We start from the raw sequence: 24292 nt of genomic DNA on the forward strand, positions 1-24292 counted from the left end.
ATTCACTTGAGCCACAAGAAATGCAGGACTTCACTGAAGGAAACCACCAAGCAAGGCCAAGGAAGTTCTTCCTTCATGATGTAAAACCTGACTGAAGAAAATAATCCTCTCCTCTCACACACACCTACACATGTGCTCAGCGATGCAGGCAACTAGAGATGAAAGTGAAGACATCTGAAATTAAATGTTGAAAGCCCCTTTTCACATATTTGCACTCAAACAGTTTGATTTACAAATGTGGAAATCTTGCACATCCACAGATCTCAAAAGAAAAGGAAGGTTTATCTTGTCATTCCTGTATATCTTCACCTGAAACATCCAGACTGAGCCTGCATAATGAAATCAAGCTGTTATCTTGTCTCATGACACAAGGAAAGAATGTGAAAGTAGTAAAAATAAGGACAGTTGAAAGATATTGAACGTTTAACCTCACAAAATATGTTAATGTGTGTTTTCTTGTGCAGTTTTATTTTCTTCTGTAGAATACAGAGAACAATAAACTTCCACTGCAATGATCTCCGACTGGCAACCTTTACATTGCCTACCCAGTGGGTAAAGGACTTTGAAGTATCAGAGCCCTTTTACACTGTGTACCTAACAAAACATTAACTCCCTATTTGGGAAGTAATAGTACCATTAATTCACTCAGGGTTAGCAAACTCACTTGAAATCTAGTTGGGAATACTGTCTAAGCAACAACTATACAAACTCCCCTTCTGATTCAGCAACAGACAGGCCTCAGTCAAACAAATAAATCAGCCAGACAAGAGCAATTCAGAAAGTTTTTTCCAGTGTTTTCAGCATTTCAAACTTCTCCTTTAAGGACCTCATAGCTGACTGGTCCCAAAGCTGTAAACTGACCAATTCCTGAAAAACTGGGTAATATTATGCATAATATTTGCATCCATTTAAGATGAATATTTGCATTCATTTAAGAAAATTTAATTTCACACTAGCTGAATTCAGCTCTCTAACCATTGCAACTACAATGGACCTCAAAGCCTCCAAGATCAGTGGAAAAAGATGTCTCAAGGACCTGAAAACCCCTGAAATAAAACAGACCATTCATTCCTCTTACTGGCTGCCTTCATCTGATCTCAGTAAGGCTTCAAAGTGTGTAATGAACTTGGTAGTAAAATAATTTAAGTGCCTTGTATGACCTGATTCTGAAACTGTCTGTTGGCAGTGTAGAAGACAGCACAGCTCACAAGAGCCCTTGGGTTTGGATCAGCTCAGAGCCTTGAACTCTGGCATGGCTGCAGACACCCTTTGACATAAATGTACTTCTGCCATGCTGCTCAAATTTGGGGCTGATTTTTATTTGAGTGTCCTTTATATCCTGACGGAGATTTATAGCCACTTTGTCATCTCTCCCTACTAGCATAATCATAAACAAGTCTTGATGAAAAAAGCTCTCCAATGTGAATGTATCTGAAAGCAAAACATAACCTCAATTTTAAATGATGGTATTGTTTTTTTCTCAAAATGTACCTTCATTTCCCTTTTTCATGTTGAACACTCAGAACCACAAAGATCTAACCACACACATAACTTACTGTTCGTGCTGCAGGTGACTGAGCAAGGCTGTGAAAACCAAGAGTGCCTTTGAGCTTTTATTTAGTTATTTATTTACTTTTAATGCATGAAAGTCAAATAAAAAGCCTACTTTTCATCACAAAGGACCCTAACCTTCAGCAGACAGTGAGAATGTTCTGTTTTGTGACTGGGCTGAATACAAGACAAACAGTTATATACAGCAGGGAAAGAAAATAAAAACAACCAAACCCCACAACTTCCTAGAACTGCTCTTTGTGGCCTTCAAATGAACTATCATGACCTTCATGACCAAGCATGGGAACTGTTAAGCACCCTTCTTAATTCACCCTTGCCCCCTCCCCATTTACTTCCCCTTCCCCAGGTGGATGTAGGGTGGCTGGACTGGCAGCAATGTGGTTACAGAGCAGACAACTTACCTGGCCTGAGAAAAGTGATTCATAAGGGCAAAAAGGGAGCCTCTCTCCAGCCTGGCCAAGGGAGGTTCAATGTAAGGCAGAGGTGGCCTGCAGCATGATTTATGGATACAGCCAGAAACAAGAGTTTGCATGTTCTCACCATGGGGCTCTCTGTCTGAAACATTGTGGTCTGGTGAGGACAGGTAAGTAAGACTGTGTACTGTCATGAATCAAAACAATGTATGAATTGTAAGTGGCCAGTTCACCCAAGCCAGATCTCAAGATTTCCTATATGAAATCACTTATGGAGAGGAAAAAGTACACACACAGGTGGTTGGGACAGTGTCACCCATTTTACTGCTCAAACTGTCATTCTGATTACAAAATCATCACAAATCAATTTGTTTGTCTAGCATTTGCTAACTTGAAGAAAGAGCTCAGAGAACTTCTGACTGCAAACAAATGACGCTTGAAGCTTCCCAGCACTCGTCCAACAATTGCAGACTAGGAGCTACCCAGCACACATGGCTACCTATGTGACAATGCCTGCAGTGAGTCAAAGATCCAAGTAGGTCATGCCATGCTGAAAAGTTTCAAAGAGAAAGTAAAAGATTTCTTGGGAAGAGCTATTAGAACAAAAGAAACAAACATTAAAAAAAAAACAACAAAGCACCATCAGCAGAAAAAAACCCTCCAAAACAAACAAGCAAATAAACCCCAACCAACTTAAAAAGCAAGCTTACAAGCAAGCTTACAGTGCAATCATTTCCCCAGAATATTCATGTAAGTTTCCCATTTTGATAACCCAGGACTTCCTAAGTGTCCTTGCATTTAATGACCTTTTTGTGGATTCTGCAATTCCACAGCCTGAAGCAATGACTTCCATAACTGAAATACATATCATGTGAAGGAGTATTTTTCTGTGCAAGTTTCAATCTGCCTGCCAAATAATCAAGTAATTTTCACTTCTGTTTGGTACTAATTCATGGCTAATGAGAAAGAGGTGCACTATACCTTTGTAGTCCCAGTCACCCTTTTCTGCATTTGTCCAGATTCTGCTGTGACCTTTGTGAGAGGAAGTACTGAAAAGGAAAATATCTTTTCTACCTATAGATGTTGCATTTTTAATCTCATAAAATTATAGTGATGAAATGATTTTGATAACAAACACACAGCTATAATACTGAAATGCAGTACAGCAGCTACTGTTTTAGCTGACAAAGTGCAACTCAGATTGTAGAGGTGAAGTCCCCAGTGTCCTAAGCCAGAACCTCACTGTGCTGGTTATTCTGCCAGCACTGAACAAAAATCACTTCCAGTTTAATAACGTAACAAGAGATAACTGAATAAAGACACATAAAAGGACACTGAAGCGCAGAAGATAAACTTGGAACCAAAATGTGTCCTCTGCTGAAGTGAGTGTTTTGTGATTTTCCAAACTGGACTTGCTATCTAACTTGAAATTAACAGTTGGTTTTAAGAAAACTAAAATTTGGTGACTGCAGGCTAAAATAAACAAGCTTAAAGTTGATGCAATATTAATAATCCAATCAGACATTTGTACCTGGGGGAGGAACAGAGCTCAAGGTCTTGCAAACTACAAACAAAGAGATGAGATAGTGCTGGAAAGATTACTTTTTTTCTTTTTAAATACTACATTTATTCAAATTCTTAAACACAACTGTGTCATCACTTCCCCGCATACTTTTAATTTCCATTTATGTTTCATACATCCCAGCACAACCTTCCCCCCACTGTCTCTCACTTGTGGCTCAGCAGAATGCAGCAGTATTTCTTTCACATGCTGACAATTTTTGACTGATAATTATTCCCCAAGTATGGAGAAAATGTTTTTCACTTTTGTTGCCCAAAAACCTTGCTTTCATCAATGTAAAAGGATCGATGCCAGCCAGAGCTGTAAACTTAGGAGAAACAACATATCTTGAACACATTCCACAGTGTTGTCCCAAGATAAACATATCCTCCATTAATGCCTTGCAGCCACACATTTCAGGGTGCAATTCTTTAGTAAAGGCTGTTTTTCCCCTCCTGAACATGCCAACCCTGGTTACCTGTCAGGTCCAGTGAAGCACAAACCTGGAACCAAAAGCTACTCCCATGCCTCCACGTGGCTCAGTTCGTGCTGCTGTTTACTCCACAGTACAGCTGTCTGGCAAGTGCAAAGGGCTGGTTTAGGACAAACATTGATAAAAATTAGCTCATCTCATCCTATTCAGCATTATCATTAACAGCTGGGGTGATGGAATAGGTTGTGCACTTAAACTGACAAATGAGAGCAGCCTGGAAAGTCTAATAGCATGCCGGCAGGTAGGAGCTAGAATTCAAAATTGCCTTAATGCAAATTAATTAATACTTTAAAATTAATAATGTGTAGCTTCTGTGATGCAAAGAGCAGTAGTTTTGAACTTCAGCTGTGATAACCAAACTTGCAAATAACAAATTCTTTAGAGAAAATCTTACACTGGAATTTTTAAATAGCATCTTTCTACGTGGCACGGAATCCCTCACTTCTATCCAGCATCAGAAAGATTGTATCAGTTGTATTATGTCCTGGGCACCACTCTTCAAAACAGATGAAGACAATATGGAAAGGGTTCAGAAGAGGACAGCAAGAACAATGAATGCTTGATGTAGAAAATATGGCCCCTTAAGAAAGATGGAAAGAATTGACGTGTATAACTAAGAGAAGATTGTGGGTGGAAAAGTGAGAAATACCTTCCTTTCAAAAGGAAGAGCAATAAGCAACTTCCAATACAACACAGGATGGGAAAAGGAGTTTAAATTATGTCAGGATAACACAGACATAAGAAAACAAAAAAAAAAGGAAATTCTAGTAAAAAACAATGATGGGAGCTCATAATTTCTCCAGTCATAGCTGATTCCTCATCAATGTAGAGAGAGACTCAATGAGTCCTCAAATTTTCCTTGATCACATCCTGCTGCAGCCACTTCTGCCCCCCATTGTTGAATCTACTTTCAGTACATGCTCTAACAAAGGAGCAAGACAGATGCTTGCATATACAGTTACCAGTATTCCATGAAATGGCAATGACAATACATTATAACAGTCCAGGTGGTGATCACTTCATTGTTTTCTCCTCTGTTTTGCCTTTTTTGCTAATATTTTTGTATGAATTGAGTAAAAATATTTGTAGTCTGCCATATTAGCAAACACATTACCTCTGTCTTAAAAGTAGATAATATTTGATATGCTTCTATTAAAAGAGAGAGCTAAACAAAACATCAGAAGCATTAATGTCAAGAAAGCACTTATAGAGGGTCATAAAATGTAACAGGCATTGAAAATAAACACTTTTAACACATTCTAAAAAATACAATATTGTCCAATGAAAGCTAAATATACACCAAATACATACTTGTGTATGCATGTATTTTATCTCAGCAACTGATAAGAATTCTCAGAAGACATTTTGCTGCAACTAGGCTATAAAGAATTAACTTTATCAGAAACACGTTATCTATTTGTCTCAGGAAATAGCTATGTAATTACGCTGGCTGCAGCATTATTTTTTAATTTAGCACCATAAGAACTGAACAGCACTTAAGACTGACTTCAAATAATAATTTGAGTGAAAAATTTGCATTATGTGTGAACACAATAAATGGTGACCACCTCTGTCAACAGGTGGTTTTCCTAACCTTTACTGTATTAAGTATTAGATAATGTGTGGTTTAAACAACCAGATAAATATACTCGGAGTGAATGGAAAGAGCAAGCTCCCTGTGACCAGTTTACAACCTGGAACCTGTTTGTCCAAGCCATTTGGGAAGGATCAACAAACATAAGATGGTTGGTCTTTGCCCCTTAGTGTTTGCTTAAAAATTAATATAAAACAACCATAAAAGAAAGAAATTTTTCAAAATCAATTTCTTATGTAAAACACAAGGGGACAACATAAGCCTTGTTCATTTAAAGTATTGCATAAGCATAACAACTCTTTGTAAGGCAGCAACACAATCTAACAAACCAAAAAAATAAGTTGAATCATTTGTGGTATAGAGAGCCAAGTAACTTAGAGTTTGTACTTCTGAATTCTATGTACATGAAAATATATAAAGATTGACATAATTTGTTTTATAAACTCAAGCAGCTTGGGCAAGAGGTGTTGTCTGGGTTCTGTGAATTACAGTGGTTTGCATTAATAGGAGTCAATGGATCTGCAGCGCTCGGAAACTGCTCAGCGGGGCATCACTTGGCCTCGTGTTACAAACAGATCTTAAAAACTGCTCAACACAAGTGCTGTGCAAAGCTTGCCCCAGCAGAGAGTCCCACCAGTGAGGCAACAGTGACAAATCAGGGAATTCCAAAAAGTACAGAATCTTGTCAGCTAGGAATAATTAAATGGAGTTCAGTGCTTTACCTTGTTGCCAGAAAATACACAGCCAGAAAATAGCAACCAACCAGTGAGGCAAGGAGTCAAGCTGATATACCTGGAAACCCAAGAACTCTGTAGGTAACCAACAGGACAATTACTAACAGAGGGAAAGAAACAAAGAGATCAGAAAGAGAATGTGAGGGAGATTTTTTCTTATTTTTTCCTAAAGCATTAATCAAGTACATCCCAGGTTTGAATCTTCTAGTATTTTTATTCACTTTTATTAGTTGTTCAGTTCTTGAAATAAACTTAAAATAAAAAAGCAGCCTCTGTACTTTTCCGTAAGGCCTTGATGGAATGACTGACCCTGCATGTATATTCACCCTTGCCTACAGGGTTAGTTCTTAGGAATAATAGCTCATTTTTGCTGAAATGTCCACAAGAACATGAAATCTGGAGCTTGCTATGAAGACAGCTATTCAAAGTGTGGATGAACAGCATCCTGTTCCTGGGGGGAACCTGGTGAGAGACATTTACTGCCCTCCAGACCAGGAAGGGGCTCCTTGTTTACTTCAAGAGAAGCTATTCAGTTCTGAATAGCACAGTATATTAGCAAAGATAATTGGCCTTTCTAAAACAAAAGGAAAATATATGAAATAAATTTGTAAGGTAATGCAATACACAAGTGCACTTGTATTACTATTAGCATAATAAGTAATGGAAATGTATATATATGTGTACATCTGATCCTGTAATCAAAATTATCTTCTCCTTCAGATTGCAGACTGTGTTAATAAAAGGCAAAACATAGCAACCCTGGCAGGTAAATTGCCCAGTCCCACGTGTCATCGAGAATCACCTCCCATTTAGTGTTCTATAAAAGCCATTACCTAGCAGTGGTCACAGTGGTAAGGCAGCTTGTTATCCATGAAATACCTCACTGAAATTAGCACGGCCTCATGGACCAGCTCAGGAGAGTCATCCAATTGGATGCCAAAGGTACGTGACTAGGCATATTAGAGTACTTTAACAAGAGCTTTTCTATTTGTCATTTGTCCAAAAGTAGCAATAATGTACCTTCTCAAGATAAAACAAAGAAGGGAGAGCTCAAAAAAGCTTCTAGAAAAAAATTGGTATGCTTAAGAAATTTAAAAAGTCTTTAGCTTTTGGTCCTCTGTGTATTTAGAAAAAAGCTAATACAGTTTTTACTAGGCAATTGTTAAATAGCATTTTCTAAAGAAATCTGGAAGTAGGGAAAGGATTCTTTGAGGCATTCAGATAGTAGTGCTAATGAAAGCAGTATTATTAGATAATCCTACATATTAAAAGCAAAACTGTTAATGTTTTTCTTAGGTGAAACATAATTTCTACTTACTACTATTTACTGTACTAGCTATGCACAAGAGCTGCAATACAATTTAGTTTCATGTTTGCTTAGATTCAAAGTTACACGGCTGCTGATTAAGGTAGGTAGTGTTTTATGATGGCACTGGACTTTTATATGGACATTGTCATGCCTAGCACATCACTTATAGGAGAAATAAACACTCACAGCACTATCCTTGGAGAAAACGTTCTGACTTGCCTGTGATCTCTTGTTGGAGTCCACAGGCAGCAGATGCAGACATGTTAGGAATGTACGTCTCCCTCTGCTCTTTTTTTTTCTTTTTCTGCCCACATGCTAGTGAGAGAGAAGCCAACAGCAAAACCAGAAATCTTCTCCATTGCAGCACAATGCACAAAACTACACATGGCTGAACAGACTTGTAGTGGGCTCCAGTAGCCACTAGAACCAGGAGAGAAACTTCTGAACAGTTTTGTAGCAGAAAACTGTCTGATGATAAAATGAGGTCATAGTAAATTACACAACATTGATCAAAGTTCTCACACAGCCCTTAAGAGAACAACATAAATTAAATTCTTTCCCTTCAGAAACATTTTGAAATCCAGAACCATCTGGGATTCCATTATCACAGTCCAGAGACTGTGGACCAAAGAAACACCCCCGAGTACTGATGTGGTCACAATGTGGCTCATGCGGCTCTGGCAGATGACTCTTACATCCCTTTGTTCCTTTGCCCAGCTGTAACAGCCTCGAGTGAGTCAATCATAAAAAGGCTACATTCCCTTCCTACCACACATGCAAACTATTAAACCTAACTTTTGGTTAAAAACAGAAGAAGGGAAGCATTTAATTGCTATTAAACAGCAATACTTATAAATAAGTATTAAGTTTAAGCAATACTTAAATAATACATTTTTAGATATTAATAACTGTCTCACAAACTTTCTTTGATTTACTGTTCTTATGAACTTAATGCCAAAATAAAGGAATGCATAGCAATCCATAAAGGAAGCACTTTGCAAAAAGAGTGATCCAGTTATGACAAGTACAAAAAAGGTCTCATGAAATTTCCCTTATTTGGGTATTTTGGGAGAGAAAATTATGTTTAAATCCATGTCCAAAAGATTATTCAACATTAAGCATAAGGATGTTGCTGCAGTTCCAGGTATTAACTACTTTCATCATTGTTATAGCCCTTAAACTTAGATTTTAAAATTGTTTGGCTTGGTTTATTTTAACATCAGTTTATAGAAAACATGGCACAAATGAAAACAAAACCCATCCCATTTCAAAGTTATGGAATCAGACAAGTATGAATCTATAAAAATGAGTTAAATGATTAGATATTCTTTTTAACCTGCAACCTTCCAAGTCTTATCCTGAAAATTTTAATAGTGAAAGAGTGAAATTCCCTTTCATATTATTCTGTATCATTAATTTTTAACCTTATTTGACAGAGCATGTGGAAGGACCAGTCCTTTATTGGGTTGTTACTGTAAAAACAAGATATTTAATTTTTCATGTAGGCTCACAGCAACCTATGGTTTTAGATCCCTGATGTATGTCAAAATTCAAACTTTCCCCCAGAAGTAGAACTCTTTTAAATTAAAGTGCTTAAACGTTTTTGGGCTTGAAACACTTCAAGACATTGTTTGTACTCAGGGCAGTAAACTATACTGAGCTCATCTCTTAGCACACAACTCTTCCATCCTCAGAAAAAAGTTCATTACTTAAAGATAGAATTTACAATTAAAGGGAAAATTTACATCTGCTTTTGATTATCAGAATTATATGGATTCCTTTTTTAAGTGATGGTTAAATGCTACTTTTTTTTCTTTTAATTTTAACTTTGTTCCATATTCAGGAATACTGGAAAAGATACGATTGTGTTTAATAAAGAAACTGCTGCCAAATTTGGAAGACAGAAGGAAATACCATGAGGAGTTTGCCTCATCCACGTCATTGCATGGTGTGCATAACATTGTCCACACGCAGAGGAAGGCTCGCAGAGCGCTGTGGCTGCTGATAGTCGCAGGCTGCCTTGCCATTGTTATTTGGCAGATCTGCAGCCGCTTCATCTACTACTTCAGCTGGCCAACCACAACTACAGTGGTGGTTCAGTACGTGGAAAACATCAAATTCCCCGCTGTGACTTTCTGCAACTTGAACAGGTAAAAATTAGGTTTGCTGTTTGCTCTTGCATCACAACCATCTTCATCTGAAAGCAGTCAGGTCCCACAGCTTGTTTGGACAAATCACATAAACCAAGGAAAATACGGCTATGGGAGGGGCATGTCTTCCATACCACCGCATGATATTCTTAAATGAAGATGAAAATATGAGAATCAAGAATGGGAGGTTGATTTTATAATCTTCCCCTTCCTTCAGATGACATGATTTTTAAGTTTCACAACCAAAGTTGGAATAGAAAAACTCACCTGGTGTTAGTGTTCTATGTATGGAGTGTTGTTTTTCAGTATAACTAATGGACAGCCATCAGACACATCCAAGTTAAAACTAAAAGACAAGATTAGCAAGTGATTTTAAATATAAATCTCATGCAAAGGTAAAAGTCCTAGGTAAAACAGATACTCTTTTTTCAGAGGCGCTCAGCCTTTACAACTCCAGCTGATGTCTGGGGTTTTTGCAGGAGGAAAGCATTTGGGTTGCTTGTAAATCTTGTATCTAAGCAAGAACTGCACTAGAGATTTCTACATTTGAAGACAGTGGCCAACATTCAGTGCAGCCACCTCAAAAATAATTTAATAAAATTGAGGCCTGATTTTTAGAGCGAATACATAAATTAGGAACAGTTTTAGAAACACAGAAAGTTTATCCACTTTTTTTCCCCTCAAAAAATAGTAAGTTTTCTTATTTTCTACCTTTTCCTGGCAGAATCAGCCAGAAGTCCAAGTCTCAAAGACCTGGAGTCGTTCTGCCTCCCCATGCCACCTTCCCATTACCTGCATAAAGCTTCCCTGCATTATCCCACACAGTGTGCACTGCAGGCAGAAGTCCCTCTGGTTGCAGGGAGCCGGCTGTTATAAACGTGTCTTGCTTCTTATAATGATAGCAGCAGCACACTGTAGGGAGTCAGCTACTGAGCATGGCATTTTTCCATCTAAGTAACAGTTTGGTGCCATATCCATCTGCCAGTCACACTGTGCTTATCCTCCCCTCATGGTTTTATTAACTGGGGTTTCTTCATTAGCAGGACAAAGAGGCACAGCACTCCCTCCGTCTTCATTTCTTGACTCAAATTCAGTTGTGGAGAGCTGATCCTACCAATTTTGCTTAAACTGGGGCATTAAGATCTATTACACAAATATGTTACATAAACACATTTCTAAAAAATGTATTTTAATACTTTTTAATACTTTTAAATACATTTTAAAAATGTCAATTCTAAATAACATGGCATTCTAGTTTCATTTGTGCTTATTCTCTCCTCAAGCTTATAACTCCTATAAAGCCTTACTTTACTTCAGTAAAGAACTTCAATGTTGTAGATAAGGAAAGCACCACCAAAGTCTCATCATGTATTTGAGACTTTTCAAGTGGATTCAAGGAGTAAAAATTACCTTTGATTTAAAACACCATGCCATCAGCTCATGGGAAGATACACTGTCTACAGTGAGGTGTAGTGCCTTAGTAAAGCAATTACATGAGACTGCTGCAGATGTGCTTAGAATTCAATTTTCCAAATTAAGGAAGACAGCTTTTTTTTTGAAAGGGACAGCTCCTCCCAGCTAGTTTCCCACATGTAAACGCAATTGTTCAGCTTGTCATCAGCTCTACAAATTTGGTTGTTGGCTTATGTGAATGGTTCAGCTACTCAAGGGATTTGGTTTTTAATGTTTAATAAACAACCACACACAATAGAAATGTTTCCTATATGACTGACCAGAATAACCATGGGAAGCTGTCTATTTTCTGTTTCCAGATATGGAAGATACATTCCTAGAGATAGAGACCATATTGTTTATTTGTGCTGTAGAGATCAAACTGCAACCCAGAGGGCAAGATTCACTTATAGTTTGTGAGCAGAGAGCAAATTGTGTCACAGTTTTGTCAAGAGCAGCCTTGAGATACGTCCTATAACTACAGAATATCAAGCAATTTTTTCTCCTTCTCACTGACAGGTTTCAAGCTCATGCAGTGAGCAACATGAAAGTAATTTTTTTAATTTGGAACATTGTATCTTCAATTCTCCAAAAATTTGCTGTGGAAGATAAATATTCCCAGGAGTTAAATGATTTCCTTTTTGGGAACCAGAACTTCAGCATCAAAGATTTTACAAGGAAAAATGGGTTTTATCTGAACAGCAGCACATTGCTAGAATGTGATTTTTTTGGAAAGCCATGTTACCCACAGGTAAATATATTTATTTTATTAAAACAGTAGCATGGAGAGGAAGGGGATATATTCCTATTCTCAAGACATTTAGTTTTTGCCAGCTGCTCCTCTATGTTCCTTTAGTCAGACAATAGAGAACAACAGTCCTGCTCTAAATTACCCTGAGGGTCTCAGTTCTCCCGCTGACTACAGAGGCAACCTGCTGGACTCTCTGAGCTGTGAGATGGGATTTCAGTTTAAATTGCTCTCTGCCTAATGCCACTTCTGCACAGACAGCAGCCTTTGAAAGCTGTCATACCTCCAGGATGTATCTAACAGCCCTTTCCAAGAGTGACCTATAATGAAGGACAGATGGATCGAAGTTTTTTGCATGATGTGATTCTGTAGTTTTGCTCTTGAGGTCAAGAATACAGACAGCCAGAGTAACTGGCTATATGCAGAGTCCACAGGAATTTTAAATACTGAAATTAAAGTAGCCCATCTTCCGGAATTTGGGACAACAGCCAAAAAATATGGTGATGACATTTTTATTTCAATTCTTCTATAAAGAAATTCCCTTAATTGAACTTAAACAGAAAATGTGAACGAAGAAGTCAGGTCTATGTCCTTCCAGTTTAATTTAACCTTTAGATATGCTATAGTTTCTAAAATTAGGCATCATTAGAGACTTCTCTTAACTGGAAGACAATAGTGCTAAGAACTAAAACTAAAGCTTAATGAGTTACAGCCATATTAAATTATGAGGTGCTTTTGGGAAAAAATGCAAATATTGTACTTTCATATGTAATATGACATTTAGTTTTGAAAAAGTCTTCACTAAGCAGATAATGGAAAAAAGTTTAAAACTTATTTTTTAATATATTATTTCTAGATAATGTAACAGGTATAGAAATAACACAGAACCTCATTAAGTTATTCTGAGCAACTCATAAGTATTAATAAACAATGTGAATTTTTTCTTTAAATTTCATTTCCTATAGAAAGGGCTGAAATACTTTTGAATATTTCATCAATTACCACTTTTCTGATTGTAATATTGAGCACTTTGGAGGAAAAAATAAAACAAAATAGCCCAACAACCCCAGAAGTCCCTCTCTTGGATTGTAATTAACTAAGTAAACTGCAAGTGTTCTTTCTTTCATTTCACTCTTCCCTATTTTCCTTTATTGAAGGATTTTGAACAGGTTTTCACTGAATATGGAAACTGCTTTACTTTTAATCACAATGATCTTTCAGCAAGAAGAGTGAGTTTGTCTGGAAGAGGCTTACATTTGCTTTTTGATGTCCAGCAGGTACAACTATCCTAAGGATTATAAGCAATGAATCATGTACTAACTTATAAATTAGTAGAGGGTTTTTTTTTGTTTGTTTTGGGATTTTTGTTTGATTGAGTTTACACAGACCTCCAGAATTTCATGCACTAAATTCAAAATCAAGACTATTTCCAAGTGAGATGGTGTTTTAAAGGAAAGACCCAAGTAGAGATTTTAAAAGACAGAATTATTATTGACTCTGTCCCCAGCTAAGGGGAAAAAGGTCGTGAGCAAGCATATATGTGCACTGTTCACCCACAACTGAAACACGTCATCAGAAAAGCAATTTAATTTTCTACAAGCTGTTCATTTTAATAAAAGGCCCAGTAGGGAAGGTCAGCTGGTGCCAGTTTCTAAGTAGCACCAAATTTTAGTTACAGCAGCTGCAGCAGCACAGTGACAGCCAGGACCTTGTCTTTGCACTGTAAATTGTTTCTGACATTAGAATTGCCTTTGACCAACAAAAAGCAGAAAACAGGGAATATCACCTTGCGAGAACAGGGAAGAAAGCTACCAGACTGATAAATAACTTAGAAGTTGGCTTTTGTTCTCTAGGAGTTATGAGTCAGGAGTGAAAGGTCCTGAAGAGATAATGGAAAGTTTGCTGAAATGTGATGGGTAGAAGCAAGTGAAACAAACAAATCTCCAAGTTATGTGCAAATGCTCATCTATGACTTCTTGTATTTAAAATTAGGGGATGCCGAAAAGAATAAAAAGGTTTGAAGTTCATAGCAGCTCGAAGGAAACCCACAGATGTAATGAACAGAGGAAATTCAAGTCAGTTTGTTTCTATACTTTCCTGTAAATTGTCAAAAATGTTACTAAATAGCACAGTACCAAAAGAAATATAGCTAAAGGTTCAGATGATAAGCAAAGCCAATTCTTTTTGTATCAGGACAAATTCACCGACGAACCTACTCTTGGTTACACTGATGCTGGAATAACTTTTGTTATCCATTCACCCCAAGAGCTTCCACGTTTTGATGGTTTAGGTTTACTGACACCAGTGGGGATGCACGCACAGGTCGCAATCCGTCAGCTGAAGGTGAGGTCTTTGCCCATGAACTGGGAGTAGTGTTTTTTACTCTAATTCTCTTCTGAAGCACTGACAATGAATTAGACATTTTGGAATGTAAAATATTTATTATGCCTCAGTGACTGCAAAAAATAACATTTCCTCCAGACACAAATGAAATTACTGTTGTTTGGGGGAGGATATCACTGGTTTTCCTAATTTGTCTCTATCAAAGCCAGCCCTTCTATCCTGTAACTTGACAGCCTCATTGACAGATAATAATAAAAGGACACCACAGAATTTCCCTATCAACACATTCTGCTACCATTAAGGGTGTCTCACATTCCTAGCAGAATCGAAGCAGAGTACCACTTTGCACCAAGCTGTCTGATCAGGCCCTGCTTTTCCTGTGAGAGAAGGGAGATGAATTTTTAATCCCAAGAGCATAAACTGTAATTGCCTCTAATTGAATCACAATGTTACAGCTTATGTCTTCAACAGGCTTCCTGCAGCACTTTAAAATGTGAAAAAGCAATACCTACATTTTAAAAAAGACCCCCAAAAATGATATCTTTTGTTATTATTACCCTACAGTCAATTATCCAAGAATACCCATGGGGAGAGTGCAAGCCTGATATAAAGCTTCAGTACCACAAGATTTATAGTACTAACGGATGTTTGCTGGAATGCAAAGCCCGGTACATACAGGACTGGTGTGGCTGTTTGCCATTCATTCTTCCAGGTATTTCTCAGGAGTATCATCTTACCACACACTGATCATCTTCTTGGAAGACACCACATGTTACTGAATAGCTAAGGAGATAGAGCACATTAACTGAGGGAAATCTCCAGCTGAGATTAATTAAAATTCCGATGAAATAAGCAAGATATTTGGTCAAGCCTAGACCTAGCATCTGGGTCATTGTTCTTAGGATACAGTCCAAAAAATAGAAAGAAACAATTATGCCTCAGGAGTGTGAGACAGATCTGCAGTCTTCAGATTTCCTAAGGAGCTGGGGCTAAATCCATAAGAAGGCTTATATTTTCACACATAATCCAGACAACTTTGCAGGCAGGTGTTCAGCAACCACAGCAGAAGAGCTTGCTTGAAGACAGAATCTGAGGACTCCTACATGAGCCATGGAAAGAGTCTGGCAGCAGCAAAGGCTCTACAAAAGCCAAAAAGCTGTATGGAGACTTCCAACCAGCCTCAAGTGTGGAGCATCATGTGCATTCTGTAATACTCCCCTAAAGTATCCAGGCTTCTTAATCACTCTAAAAGTGTAAAGCAGTAACAGCTCTTTACACTCTCACACCTTTTCAGCTTTAAATGTAACGACAATACTGTCACCTAAAGCAAGAGTTGGAACCCAAATCTCTGCTCTGGCACCTCTTTTTTCACAGATGGTGGGCAAGAAAGCCACTAGATCACAAGCAAAGCCACAAGAAGGCCTGCACTTTCTGACCCATTGTATTTTTCAAATATGCTCAAGCAAGGCAGAATGCTCTTAGTAAAGTAGACCCATTATTGTGTAATCTCTAGCCTGTTTGTTTGAGAACCCCTGGGAAAGGAGGTTGGCAGTCTTCTGCAAACTGTCTTGGAAAAGGGGCTGCCAAGGCAATTAAGGATCTCCCATGCCTGGGGTGACAACTTTATACAACTTAATACAAGGACAGTCAGATAAAGGAGAGCAATGCCTCCTGGCACTGTGTGGTAAACTGCCACACAACATTTCCATGTGAGGAAAAAAAAATTTAAAATGGGGTGAAACTGAGGCCATCTGAAATCTGAAAATGTTTCTCTAGTTCAGCATACTATCTTATTACCTAAGTCTCCAAAAAACTCCTGCATGAAGTTCAGAATTCCTGCAGAAACACATGGGATGTGATCACATATCAAATCTACCTTACTTCAGGTTTTTTTTTTTCATTTCCACTAGGAAAAGCAGAAATTCCTGTCTTTAGCAAGCTAACGCAAAGAGTGAGCCACAAACTTAAAGACAGGTCAGGCTGGTACACATAAGGAAGGTGTTTGCTCCAACAGCAGCCTTCTGGCTCGGTCTGTTGTCTTCACTCTGTATCCCACCTGGTGTTGGCAACTGCACTGTGCCAAACTGAATTGATTTCTCAGTTGTGTAATCATTAACGTGAAGTGGTGAGCAGGCTTTGATGACATTACATTTCAGTTTAGTGCAAATAGAGCTAAGGGTTAGATGGTTAATTGAGGCTCCTAAACATTTTTATTTATTTTTAGGAAATGGAACAGAATGTGACTTGCTGAAATTTTACAAATGTGTTTATCCAGCCGTCTGTAAGTAATAACTTCATATTCATGCTTTCTAAGCAATTCCAAATAGTAGAAAATATCTATCAATTAAACCAAAATAATGAAACTACTCTGACATGGAGTGCATCCAAGTTCATTTAATATTCTGAAAAAAGAGACCAGACAGAGCATGATATATATGTCCATTAAAAAACAGACCACACCAAAAATACTCAAAAATAAGTGTGTGTGTGTGTGTGTGTGTGTGTGTGTGAGTGTATATATACATATGTATATATGTATATATTAAAAAACTAATAGAAGAATTGATTTTAGCAATCAGAAATTGTTTTAAATGGAAGAGCATCCAACTAATCTGTTTTCAATCAATAAGCCTCTGGCTAGCATTTTCACATCTTCATGGTATCCTTCTAGAACCAATGTTGTATTCTTTGTGCAAGAAGAGTGAGCAGTACAGTAATACCAGGTTTGTTAACTGGTAAAAACATAAATCACTGGACTTCAAGGTTTTATCTTTTTAAAGATAAATTTTGAAAGCACTCCAAATGCAATTCTTTTCCAAAAACAAATAATCTGCACACAGTGGGTATGAAATTTGTAAGTCACCATAATGGACTGGAAAATACTTAAAATGGTAATCTGAGAAGTAACCCTTCATGGACTTCAGAAAACTTTCTATTTTAATTGCTTTGGTTTCTATTGTGTAATGCGACTCTCTCTGAGTGATTAGTAGACTCAGAATTTGGTGTGGAGACTGTTTTAATAAGGTGCATGCAACATTCAGGCCGGATCTACTACTGTGAACATTTACTTTTTTTTTTTCCTGTAGCTGTTTTGAAGTGGATTCCACTAAGTTCACACTCCTATATTACCATGATCTTTAAAAGCCTGCCATGAGGGAAGATGTATATTATTTTAATAAATATTCAGTGAATTAATTTCAAAGAAACCACAGAGCAATAAGCAAAAATGACTCCACATTCCTCTGAAGGATAGACAGGATTCAGAGCTAGATCCCAGAAGGTTTGTAGATATGTGGTCCCCAGCATATCATTTAGGGGCTGATTCTCCTTTGATAGTGTAGGAGAGGTAAGACATCTGATAACTCTTATCCAGTATCTGCAGGACCTACTAAGAGCATTATTTTAGGAGCTCTAAAGGCTGCCTCTCCAGAATAAAATTGTAAACCCGAGCATCTCTGGAGAGTATTTTAAATCATCACCTAACGGGTTATCTCCTCTTCTGTGCTTTGCAGAAGTGAGAAGCACACACAAGCAGAGCAAACAGACACAACCTCTGCCACCCCACAAACAGGACAAATAGAGCATCACATGCGGGAGACTACAGTACTCATCTCACAATGATGGCTTATGATTTAGGAAACATTTATGCTTCACAGTTGTTCATCCACATTGTTTTTCTCTAGCTTTCCCAAGCCTCTGTAATTATTATTTTCTGTAATTCTTTCTGTAATTCCTTGTTAGACGAATGGTTCCCCACTTTCATGAGCAGCCACACCTGCACAATGTTATGACTTCTCTTATTTGAAGAGACACAGCTTTCCATAAGCCTTCTTAGCTGTCTTAAGCCCAATTATGAAATGGCAAGCAGGGGTTAAGGTAAAGTGAACTTAGCTTACCAAGATTTTTGTAATTATCAGATGATAACAAACTACTATTGGAATTGCTCTGGAAGCTGTTTCTGTGCACTGAAATGAGCTGGGAAGGCACTAAGGCATGAAGATCAAGGATACACACCTAAGTATTTAATTAGAAAGCTAGCAAATAACATAGCAAGTCTTCTGTTGTCTTTTTGTTTAACTGTGGATGTGAAATAATAAGCACATTAAAGCTCCAATGAAGGCAGAAGGACTTAGAGGTGCTGTATTTCTTTGGAAAAAGTGAGAAAAATATCTCAACCCTTACTTTTGTGCATCAGTTTCCCAAATGACAGTTGCAAATACTTATTTGATCCTTCAAAACTGATAAGTATCCACTTTTCTTGGGATAATTAATACAGACATTTATCAAAGACAGTTAAAAGTAATTTAGTTAAGTTTTTAAACTATGTGCTGTTTTAGAAATATTATATAAATTATTTATTCCAAAATTTCAGATGAGATAGAGATAAAAGGACTATGTACAGCAGGAACACACAATTCTACTTGTCCTGTCCCATGTGAAGAAACAGATTATCCTACCACTGTCACCTATTCAAACCTTGGAGGAGAAAAAACCATAAAATATTTTTCTACTAAACTGAAGAGAAGCCCAGAATACATCAGGTAATCTTGCTTAACACCTTGTCCAAGAAATTCTCAATTCCTTTTAACCATGCTAGCAGAGCATATGATGAAAATATTACCTTAAAAAGATACTTTATGTGTGGTATTATTATCATTGTCTTTGAGATAACATAAACTCAAGGACAAAACTGGTTAAGATTTATACTAATTCATATCTATATTGATGTATGTATGTATGTATTATTCACATAGATACATATATATATATATATATGTATACAATACACTCAGATACACCTAAGACTGGATAACAAAGAATAGATAATGCAATTACAAAGTAATATTCTCAATTACCTTCTCTGTCACTAATCTCTTATAAGAAAGTTTTTTGATCACTGTTTCAATTAGGAATAAAAAAAAGCAAGGTTATCAAATCTATTCACAATAGATTCAGTAGAAAAGATAAATCTTCACAATTCCACAAATTAAGGCAATGAACACAAACAGATGCTATATAAACTTTTTCTCCTATTCCAAAAAGAAGATTTGTAAGTACTGAACACTGGGTTTTATTGTAGCAGCAATGCCACAGATTTAATATTTTCTACTGTTAGTAGAATTCCTTAACATCATTTACATTAAAAAAGTTATTTAGAAGATCTTTGGTACCTCATTAATTCTCATGAGGTAGCAGAAGAGCAAAACAGGATGGTTGTGTGTGATTAAAAGCGTTACAAAGAAAAAGGAGGTAGTTCTCCACCCAACAGAAGATACCTTGTAGCACGAAAACATCTGAGCAGTACTGACTTTATCTTTTATACAGGAAAAGGTGACAGGGCTTACATTATGCATACAGCTGTGTTGCTCAGTATGTTGTACTGTACTGTACTATACTGACCTAACCTGCATACTTTTTTAAATTTAGAGATGCCATGTGTCCTTATGCTTTAATAGATCATACATGCCTTACTGTTATGGTATAACAAACTGATGGCAGACTTCCTCGCAAACACAAGAATTATATATAAAAAAACTGAATTATTTCCAGACTTTTTCTGCTAGAAAGATATGATATAGTTGTCAAAGGAAATTTAATACAGTTTCATACACTGAATTGCCTCTTACTCATAGCCAGAGATATCAGCAGTACAAATGAGTATTAAGGATGGCACTGCGTGAACTCACAGTATATACAACATCAAAGTATGTTTATAAACAACTATAGAAAATTTGGTTCATGAAATATCTATGAGTTGTTTATTATCTCAGTGACTTTGGTTTTATCACTTTTGAAGCCATCAGTCTGCAAATGTTTGCATAACTTTATACATGCACAGGAACTATACAAATCATATAATGGTTGGGTTGGATGGGACCTGTGATGGTCAACTAGTCCAACTCCCCTGCAATGAGCAGGGACATCATCATCATCCACATCAGGTTGCTCAGAGCCCAGTCCAAGCCGACCTTGAATGTTTCCAGGCCTGGGTCATTCGCCACCTCTCAAGGCAACCTGCTCCAGTGTTTCACCACCCTTGCTGTAAAAAATGCCTTATAACTAGCCTGAATCTACCCTCTCTTAGTTTACAACCATTACCTCTTGTTCTTTATCTACAGGCCCTATTAAAAAGTCTGTTCCAAATGAGCATTATGCAAATTAAACCTGTTGTTATATGCAAACTATATTAATCCCTTGAGGACATTTTATCTTTGTTGATTATTTTATTGTCTGTAAACATCATGCGCAACTCAGTAATTATTCAATTAAGCAAGGGAACATACAGGACATTCTCCTGTTACCAGGCCTTAACCAATAGGAATCCTGCCAACACATTAATGAGTACACATTTCAAACTATAAAACATAGAGATGTATTTATTTCTGAAGATGTATGGAGGAGAAAGTTAAATATTTATTGGATAGTTCTGCTAGCAAATCCATTACAAGGGCAGGAGCCTTACTAACAGAATCTAGAATAAGATTATTTTTATACATTGGTGCTACCTGAGTTTTAGAATTAGCACCCAAAGAGATAGAAGGGATGATTTCGTATAGAAAATACTCAATTTTCATTAATATTGTTAATTAATCATTGTCACTGTCAAACAAAAAAACCCGTAGCTGTTAACAATCATAGAATTGTTTGAGTTGGAAGGGACCTTAATGATCATGTGGTTCCAATCCCTATGGGCAGGGGTACCACCCTCTACATCAGATTACTCAAAGCCCCATGCTACCTGGCCTTGCACCTAGGGATGGGGCATCCACAACTTCTCTGGACAATCTGTTCCAGTGCCTTACCATCCTCTCACAGTAAAAAGACTTTTTCCCAGTATCTAATCTGAACCTACCCTGTTTCAGCTGAAAGCCATTTCCCCTTGTCCTATCCCTATATGTCCCTGTAAAAAGTCACTTTCCACGTTTTTGTAGGCCCCCTTTAGGTACTGGAAGGCTGCTATAAATTCTCTCCAGAGGCTTCTCTACTCCAGGCTGAACAGCCACAAGTGTCTCAGCCTGTCCTCATGGGTGAGGTGCTCCAGCCCACTGATCATCTTCATAGTCTCCTCTGGACTCTCTCTACATCCTTTTTATGATGGGAGCCCCAGAGCCGGACAAAACACTCCAGGTGTTCTGTTCTGCCCCTTGAGTTGTTCCACTCTTGTGGGCCTTCCCTCAAACTTATAGTCACTTTTCCTTCTATGCAGTCTGGGCAGACTCTGAGGGCTGCAGATGCACATTACTGGTTTGTGTTGAGCTTCTCCTCAGTGAACACCACAAGTCCCTCCACTTAGGGCTGCTCTCGTTCTAGTCTCTGCTCAACCTGGTTTTGTGCTTGCCCTGACCCAGGTTCAGTACTCAGCACCTGTTTTCGTTGGACTACGTGAGGTTCGCACAGGCTCACCTCTCAAGCCTGTCCAGGTCCCTCTGGATGGCATCCCTTCCCTCCTGCATGCCACTCACACCACACAGCTTGGTGTCATCGACAAACTTGCTGAAGGAGCCCTCAGTGCCGCTGTCCATGCCACTAAACAAGATGTTAAACAGTGCTGGTCAAAATACTCTACTTGGACACTGAGCTACTGACATTATGTGTGCAATCAGTTTTTGTGTCCGTTTTCTTCCAAACACATTATTTTTATATTCAATTTAGGATATAGGCAGAGCCTTTCTATAGACAAGATACCATAAAGAGAAGCTCTTTACTCAATCATCACACAGATCTTGCTCCAACTGAGATTTACCTACTTCCACTTTTGCAGCAGACAAGGTTCTAATTAGGTAAGTGAGGCTACTAGCAGGAGGTAGAATTGAACATCCAAGTTTAGGACAAGCACTGCTCTGCATGAACAGGCCAATTGAAATAAGCACAATTAAATATGCAGTTGCACATCATCAAGAGTGGTAGGCTACACTTTGCTTGACATTTCCACTCAAGTTTCTCTCAGTGACCCTTAAAAAGTATGAGTCTATCCCACAATACAGAAATAGAGCTACTTTTTCAACACAGAATGAAGATCTACTCCTGCTAAACTGCTGTTGTTATTAGGACTTTGGGCCTTGTCCTGCTGTCATGTTATCATTTTGATAATGCTGATTTAATATTTCATTAAAGGACACCATCCTTCTCCCTTAACTCAGACCATGCTGACAGATGTTAGTAAAAATGAACAGCACTCCTGACTGTCTATCAACTCTGTGTATTTGTCATTAGGCAGAACCTTGTGCGTATTGAGATTAAATATCATGATCTGAGCTACAAAATAACACAGCAGCAGAAGGCCTTGACTATCTCTGAGTTGCTTGGTAAGTGAATGCTTAATATTTATTATTGATTAATAATTAATCTAAAAATAGTATTTTTTTAAAAAACACCAGACAACAAAATACCCCCATTTTTTTAATTCTCTCACCTCCTGAATAAAAAACTGTGTGGGCTTCTGAACAAGAAGCCATAATTTTTATACTGTAATAGTAATAATCCATCTGTCTCATTGTCATTTTTGATACTGTCTCCTGTCATTCCATTAAAGAAGCTGAGGTATGGACAGCAGCTGAGAGTAAGAAGAATTAAGTTTGGCACTAGCTTATGGTTCTATCACAGTCTTGGGGATTTGGAGAGGAGAGAGAACATGGGGATGAGAAGCAAGGGAACAGCTAAAAAGGCATAGAAGTAATAAATATTTTAAGCATCTGTTTCACAGTAGGATGTCTCGTGTTGTACTTGCTTCACTTAGAATTTTCAAAAACACATTAGTCTTCTTCGGTAAACCTTCTTAAGAATATTAATTCTGTTTTCTTAAAGTGATGGATTATGCATACTGAATTTATTTAACACTTGAGCCTGGCAGGATTTTGTTTGCTTGCTAGACTAAACCAGATGCTTTGGATGACATATGTTTATTTCCTTCTATTACAGCCGATGTAGGTGGCCAGCTTGGATTGTTTTGTGGTGCCAGTATGATTACAATCATAGAACTGCTAGAGTATATATTTACTAACTTCTGTTGGATGTGCATCTTTCTTCTTTTGAAAGCTCCTGAAATGCCTCAATGGAACAATCCATCCCACAACCAACTAACACATAAGGAAAAAAAGAGAGGAATACAGGAATGTTAGTGGCTTGTAGAAGTCTGGAACTAACTGGTTTTCCAAATTCCCTTTCTTTTTAAGATACAAAGGAGATAGTAATATTTTACATTGCTCCCTTCTTTGCACTCTGTATCCTCCCTTCTTTCCCCTAAAACTATTTAACTGTACTAAGTAACTTTAAACAGTCCATTTCACAAAGTCTCACTTTCCTTCTCATATAAAGGAAAAGTGTAATCTTTAACTTCTATTTTAATAAATAAACTTTTTTTTTAAAATGGCATAGCAAGTGATGCTGACATATGATACAATTTAGCATTCCTGACCCAGTTTTTATCTTCTGTGTTTTGAATGTTGACAAGTAATACACATGCCAAATTATCTCACAGAAATTTCTTGACTACCATAAATATGGAGCATTGCTATTCTTAAAATGCAGGTTCCTTATTAACAACTCTTCTAGTAGGTTATCATTGTAACATATTCCAGTGAAGAATATGGCAGCTTCACCTAGAACAATCAGGAATGTGACTAACAGCAATAAAATTTTCAGTACTATCTCTGTGAAACTCATAAAAAAATCTGATTAGTCTGCCCGCTATAGAAAATCACAAGGCATCCAAGTGGATGGCAAGTGGGCAAACATGGGTCAAGTTCAACATTTAATGTCATGAAAGATGAAAGTAAAGGCTGAAGGCTTCATCTAAGTCTTACTAAATATAAGTCAGTATAAGAATTTTGTGGCTTTGGTGCTGATTCAGGCTTCCTGAACATTTATTTCTTTAAAAGTGTTCAGAAAAGCTTCTGTGATTTCCTGCATCTGTTTGGGCCTAG

At 37.5% G+C, this 24292-nt stretch overlaps 1 protein-coding gene and 1 long non-coding RNA gene across 2 annotated transcripts; one reads left to right on the forward strand and one right to left on the reverse strand.

Annotated features, from left to right (window-relative positions):
• Nucleotides 1-4119, reverse strand: LOC106628884 (uncharacterized). Its single transcript, XR_001332226.2, has 3 exons — nucleotides 4025-4119; nucleotides 1974-2127; nucleotides 1-152 (listed from the first exon to the last, which is right to left on the reverse strand). It is a non-coding gene; the product is annotated as an uncharacterized LOC106628884 (long non-coding RNA).
• ASIC5 (acid sensing ion channel subunit family member 5) lies at nucleotides 2068-23488 on the forward strand. Its single transcript, XM_088056772.1, has 10 exons — nucleotides 2068-2155; nucleotides 9520-9826; nucleotides 11798-12029; nucleotides 13184-13303; nucleotides 14220-14369; nucleotides 14934-15081; nucleotides 16594-16650; nucleotides 18742-18910; nucleotides 22584-22675; nucleotides 23289-23488. The coding sequence occupies exons 1-10, from the start codon at nucleotides 2068-2070 to the stop codon at nucleotides 23486-23488; spliced, it is 1563 nt and encodes a 520-aa protein (XP_087912898.1).
• The last annotated feature ends 804 nt before the right edge of the window (nucleotides 23489-24292 follow it).

The sequence above is a fragment of the Pseudopodoces humilis genome, chromosome 6 (assembly GCF_049639895.1).
Source record: "Pseudopodoces humilis isolate 2021_Gansu_Grassland_sample_001 chromosome 6, ASM4963989v1, whole genome shotgun sequence".
NCBI lineage: Eukaryota > Metazoa > Chordata > Aves > Passeriformes > Paridae > Pseudopodoces > Pseudopodoces humilis.